Source organism: Amphiura filiformis, chromosome 6 (assembly GCF_039555335.1).
Source record: "Amphiura filiformis chromosome 6, Afil_fr2py, whole genome shotgun sequence".
Lineage (NCBI taxonomy): Eukaryota > Metazoa > Echinodermata > Ophiuroidea > Amphilepidida > Amphiuridae > Amphiura > Amphiura filiformis.
In genome coordinates, this window is record NC_092633.1 from 36,105,476 (window position 1) to 36,111,843 (window position 6,368).

The following is a 6,368-nucleotide window of genomic DNA, read 5'->3' on the forward strand; positions in this document are numbered from 1 at the left end:
ATTTAAAACTTCTATAGTATAAAACCAATTCATAAGCAAAACATTGCCAAAGTCCTGGGTTCTGCATAATGATAAATAAAAGCCTTAAAAAATTATTTATTAGTTATTTTTAAAATACAGTTGGATTAGGTTGGATTATTTTGAAGCTCTAAGTTAAAAAAATGTATGCTCGGTGTGTTTTTTCCCAGAACATGTTGATCCATATGCTACTGGTGACTTGAACCCCGGCTTCTCCTATCGTCATCAAGGTAAGGTAATACATAACTAGAGCTGTTGTGCATCAAGGGGCACAATATCAGGCAGATGTCCCAAGTTATGCTTTAACTATTTCTGATATCCGGTATACTCCAACTTAAAAAATTACCCCTTTATGATTGAAAATGGTTTTGTGGATGGAGTTAAAAGACTTGATTGTGTGCGGCAACCTTTTACATAGCTTCCTCTACTCTGAAAAACCTGCCCAGAATGATCCTCCCGTGCATGTCACAAAATCGTAAAATCAGATTTAACAAAAAATCTCCCCACATGATTTAAATCAACACCCTGTGGCCTCTAATCAAATCACTAAAGGTATTTTTATAGACCTCAAATCTGTTTTATAAACCTAGAATATCCGTAATTTTGTTTAAAAAACAATAGGAAACGGCCTCTAACTTTATCCAAAAACAAAACTTTTTCATGGGGGCTCTAAAGTGGACCCCGCGACCGCACGCCATTACACGCTCTGCTCATTGCGCTCAAATTGGATCGTAGGCCTATATTGTGGTCTTTACCAATGTAAATCGGGGGGAAATTACAATAATTATAGAGTGGATTTTTTCGCCATTCTCGCGCAACTAGGACCTTATTTTGATCTTTACCTAAGCCTAGAATATACACAATTTTGTTTGAAAAATAGGAAATGGCCTCTAAGCCCATCCAGAAACAAAAATTTTCAAGGGCCCCTTATGCGGGCCCCTAGAACCCACGCCGTTTAATGCTGCACTCAAATTGGATCGTATATATATTACGAGCACCACACCACTTTTAAATTCATTGCGCCGGGCATGCAGTCCTGATAATATGGTGGGTACAAGGGTCCCAAGATGTTGCTGCATACTCTATTACAGGATGGATGAAGGTCTTGGCTTCCTTGATTTTGCACCCACAATGGCTATTGTTTCGACTAAGGAATTAAGTATGGCTCGATTACCATTTGCTTTGTTTGCCACAGAGTCAGCATGTTTGGTGAAGTTTGCTGGAAAGGGTCCGAATAATTGGCAGTCGATGGGCGCCATCTTGGAAAAATTTGGTGTACCAAACTCCCCAGCAACTGTCAATCAAACTACGGATAAGTCTGTTTCACTATTGAAGTAGTACGCACAATGTTGTCGTGCACATGTATGTAAATTTTAGGCTATTAAAAAAAAGCGTTACTATGGCGTTACTAGGTGTACCAAACTCGTTAGCAACTGTCACTCAAACTGCCGTAAAGTGACTTCACTTTTTATACAGGGATTGAATACGAGTGTCACGGCCCTGGTGCTCCCAGGTATTGTGTAAAGTCAACAAGTTCCAAATCCAAATCATGGATGTTATATGAATGTTGAACCAGGATTGGTTTCATATTTTGTTTGTAATTCTCAACATCTGATATTTGGAAGCATTGAATTGCATCAACCATCTGGTTTCCCAGTTAACTAAAGAATTGAGATCCTCCTGTAGATGTTTACTGTCTGCGGGTGATGAGATTCTTGAACAGGATGCTGTTGTAAGCTAAGAGTCTAGTGGTGGACCTGGTTGAATTTTCTGGCATGTTGTTGATGTAGATTACAAATGGGAGAGGACCAAGGATGCTGCCCTGTGGCAAGCCAGATGTGACTTCTGATGTTGAGCTTGACTGTCCTTTAAGTAGTATTTGCTGGCTACGTTCACTCAAGAAGTCCCATGTATATCATAGTATTTGGCCTGTAGGAGAAAATGGTAGTGAGAGACCTTGTCAAAAGCCTTGAAAAGTCAAGTAAGATCAAGTCAATCTATGCCTATCATCCAGGCTCTTAGCAAGGTTGTTGATTGTGATGATCAACTGTGATTCGCATGACCTTTGTTTCCTAAACCCAAACTCCCTCGCACATGCAAGTCCCCAGTGTGGCTGCCAGTGTCCAGTGCTTTAAAACTGCTCAGAAGACCTATATATATTTTTAATTCATAGCAGCTTTTTATTGTATTGTTTGTTTTTGTTTTTTCGCTTGTTTAAGTTTCTACAACCCTGAGGTTGGTTGAGATATTTATTTCGGGTCCAGCGTAGGGTATTACAAATCAAATTTATTATTATTAAGTGTAATTTTCTGTGTGTCAACAAGACTTCTTAAAATTTGGTCTCATATGAACAGTTCAAATCCTATTGCAACCATTATTATGTTGGATTAGTCGATTTTGACCCCCCCCCCCAAAAAAATCAAGAAAAATAAATTTAAAAAATGTGAAAAAAATACAAAATACAGGGATGTGAGAGTTCCTCTTTTCAGCTGATTTCCTCTTTTTTTGTTGCCAAAATGTACGCCTTTTTCTTTTACTTTCAGCCCATATTTGGCATTTTTACCCCGATTTTACGCTGTTTTGCAGCATTTTCCTCGTTTTTGGTTTGTGGCTTCTCACATACCTGAAATTAAGATTCTGAAAACACAATATTGATAAACTTGGGTGTTTTTTTCACCCAATGCAAAATTTATTGGTCTCGCTATGAGTTTTACAATATTGGACTCAAATACATTTCATAGCTCGACCAATAAATTTGTGCATTGGGTTCAAAATATCCAATTTTATATCAAACTTTGGTCATAGCTACATTAGGGGGATCCTTCATGTATGGTTGTTGTTTAAGGTCACATACTGAGGTTAATGGTCACTTGAGGTCAACTTGTAAAAATACCAAATTTGGTCTCATATGAACAGTTCAAATCCAACTGCAACCAAACTTACGATATAGCTGCAGTATGGGAAACTTCATGTAATGGTGGTGTTCTAGATAACATACTGAGGTCTATTATTTAATTTTATATTGTTCCAGGTGGGATGCAATATTATCGAAAAACCTCTCAGCACATTCCGCAAAGGCAAATGAACAAGCCAAACAGCCAAAGTTCCAACTTTGAAGATAATTTTATCTCGGTTAGGTAGAAAAAACAATGGCCTACAGAGCATTGGACCCTGCTGTTACAAAGTAGTTTTGTAGGGAAGCCTACAAGCTTCTGCCTGAAGCATCAAATAAAAGTTTAGAGATTCAAGAAAGGAAGCAGACTATGTAGAATTTGCATGTGTGACAGATAGCTCGGCTCAAAAGAAGTGTGTTACCTTCATGTAATTGTGAAATAAAATCACTGAATATATAACTAAATCTATAAAGTATTACTGAAATGAGTAACACTGTAATAATCATTGATATGATCACTAAAACATCACTGCAAAATCATTTCAGCAGGAGTAGCAAATTTCAGTGTGAAAAGTGGAATGGCCTTGGACACTAATCACACTGAAACTCACTAATCCGACTGAAATGATGAAATTTTTAGAGGTGTTGTGATCATTACGATACAGTGTTTCTATTTCAGCGGTATTATTTTTCTGTTCTACTGTGGCAGACTGGGCGTACAATATCACTTCCTTTTACCTGCTGAGCTCTGCTGGTGGTTATTAGCGGAATATCTTTGGACACTAATCACCCTGAAACTCACTAATGCCACTGAAATAATCAAATTTTCAGAGGTGTTTCAGTGATCAATAACTTCAGTGATTATTACAATGTTACTATTTCAGTGATACTATCATCGTTCCACTGATGTGGCAGGCTGGACGTACAACATCATTTCCTTTTACCTGTTTTGCTGTGGGAGATATCATGTCTTCATGATTTAAGATGCATAGGAAATGTGTGCCATAGTTTGTTTCCAATTACACTGTGGCAGGCCTCATACCTTTTTTAAATTATTATTTAAGACAAGCATATGAAAACAAAATTTCCATAGATCTGTCCTATTCCACTGATGCACCCGCACGACATCATTTCTTTTTTTCCCATTCTGCCGTGGCATACCATTTTAATCCTTTAAGATAAGCATATGAAACAAGTGCATAGATTTTTTTTGTTCCAACAATATAAAAAAAATAAGCACCCACCCAAAATGACTTTGTTTTAACAAAGTCATTTTTGGTGGTTAATGGAATGCGAAATGAATACGGTATTATCATTTTCATTATTATTGTTATTGTTATTGTTATTGTTATATGATTTCAGATACGAACCAGAGAATTACGTAAGTCTCAAATTCAACAGATTCTCAATGATGATGCCATGAATCAGCTAAACAACAACTTGAATCCATACAATATTGTATTGAGACTCCAATCAAGACGTGTTCTGAGTGAATACGAGGTGGCCGAGATCAACAGGTATCAAGGACTTGGACAAAGGGTCGAAATCCTGCTCTCAACTCTTAAAACTAAAAATGTAGATGCATACATAGAGTTCATGAGTGCATTACGCGAGCATGATTACGACCTTTTTTGCGAAGTTCAAATCATTGAAAAAAAGTATACAGTCCAGGTTTGACGAGTATCTTTTTAAATGAAGTGTGAAAACGGAGCTGGACATACCACAGTGAGTTTGATTAGGAGGTGTGAGCTGCCTGGCCCACAACAAAAATATATTTATGATGGATATCCATCAAAATCAAATGTAGAGGGCACCAGACAAAGGTCTTGTTCAAGATGCCAGGAAACGTGACTACGGCAGCAATTGACAGTATTTGTTGAACAGTGCTGCCAACGCTGTCTGAAGGAGCAATTAAAATAGCTATCATCATAGAGGTTATCCGTGTTCTATAAGCTGCATATCCTATCAGCGACTGCTATACTTTCTTTAGTACTTTCAAAAGAAGTACCTGCATCTGCAACCATAACTGTTTCAAAATAGTCCGCCATAGTCATGCAGGTAACTCTGAGGTCGTGCATTGAATTGGTTTGAATGAGGAATACTACGGGAACCAGCGCCTTTTGTTAGAAGTCACACATGAGTAACGTGGATAACCTCTATTGTTGATGTGGTTATACATGTATGTAGAAAAACTAATCAAATTTGTTGTATGTTATTTCAATATGTAAAAGTACTGCAAAAATGACAGTTTTCGCGTGTATACACACATTTTGTCTTTTTTCAATCATCAATTGCTCAAAGATCAAGTTTTATATCATGAATTGATTCCTCAGCTATATCGCAATGCTTTCTGAGCAGGCTATATTGCAATGCTTTCTGAGCAGGTTATATCGCAATGCTTTCTGAGCAGGCTATATCGCAATGCTTTCTGAGCAGGCTATATCGCAGAGCTTTCTGAGCAGGCTATATCAATGCTTTCTGAGCAGGCTATATCACAATGCTTTCTGAGCAGGCTATATTGCAGTGCTTTCTGAGCAGGCTATATCGCAATGCTTTCTGAGCAGGCTATATCGCAGTGCTTTCTGAGCAGGCTATATCAATGCTTTCTGAGCAGGCTATATCGCACTGCTTTCTGAGCAGGTTATATCGCACTGCTTTCTGAGCAGGCTATATTGCACTGCTTTCTGAGCAGGCTATATTGCAATGCTTTCTAAGCAGGCTATATCGCAGTGCTTTCTGAACATACTTTCTGAGCAGGCTATATCGCAATGCTTTCTGAGCAGGTTATATTGCAATGCTTTCTGAGCAGGCTATATCGCAGTGCTTTCTGAGCAGGCTATATCAATGCTTTCTGAGCAGGCTATATCGCAGTACTTTCTGAGCAGGCTATATCGCAGTGCTTTCTGAGCAGGCTATATCACAATGCTTTCTGAGCAGGCTATATCGCAATGCTTTCTGAGCAGGCTATATCGCAATGCTTTCTGAGCAGGCTATATCGCAATGCTTTCTGAGCAGGCTATATCGCAATGCTTTCTGAGCAGGCTATATCGCAATGCTTTCTGAGCAGGCTATATCGCAATGCTTTCTGAGCAGGCTATATGGCAATGCTTAGGCTGATCAGGCTATATCGCAATGCTATTAGGCTGATCAGGCTATATCGCAATGCTTAGGCTGATCAGGCTATACTGAGCAGGCTATATTGCAATGCTTTCTGAGCAGGCTACAAATGTATATCACAATGCTTTCTGAGCAGGCTATATCGCAATGCTTTCTGAGCAGGCTATATCGCAATGCTTTCTGAGCAGGCTATATAGCAATGCTTTCTGAGCAGGCTATATCGCAATGCTTTCTGAGCAGGCTATATCGCAATGCTTTCTGAGCAGGCTATATCGCAATGCTTTCTGAGCAGGCTATATCGCAATGCTTTCTGATGAGCAGGCTATATCGCAATGCTTTC

General features: G+C 38.7%; 1 protein-coding gene across 1 annotated transcript in view; it reads left to right on the forward strand.

The window, feature by feature from the left end:
• The window catches only part of LOC140154249 (uncharacterized), a 62,827-nt gene extending 58,395 nt beyond the window's left edge, over positions 1 to 4,432 (forward strand). The window contains exons 17-18 of the mRNA XM_072176836.1: positions 189 to 248; positions 4,274 to 4,432. Of these exons, the coding sequence (XP_072032937.1) occupies positions 189 to 248; positions 4,274 to 4,296 (83 nt within the window). The 3' untranslated portion in view covers positions 4,297 to 4,432. The remainder of the gene's footprint in view (positions 1 to 188; positions 249 to 4,273) is intronic.
• The last annotated feature ends 1,936 nt before the right edge of the window (positions 4,433 to 6,368 follow it).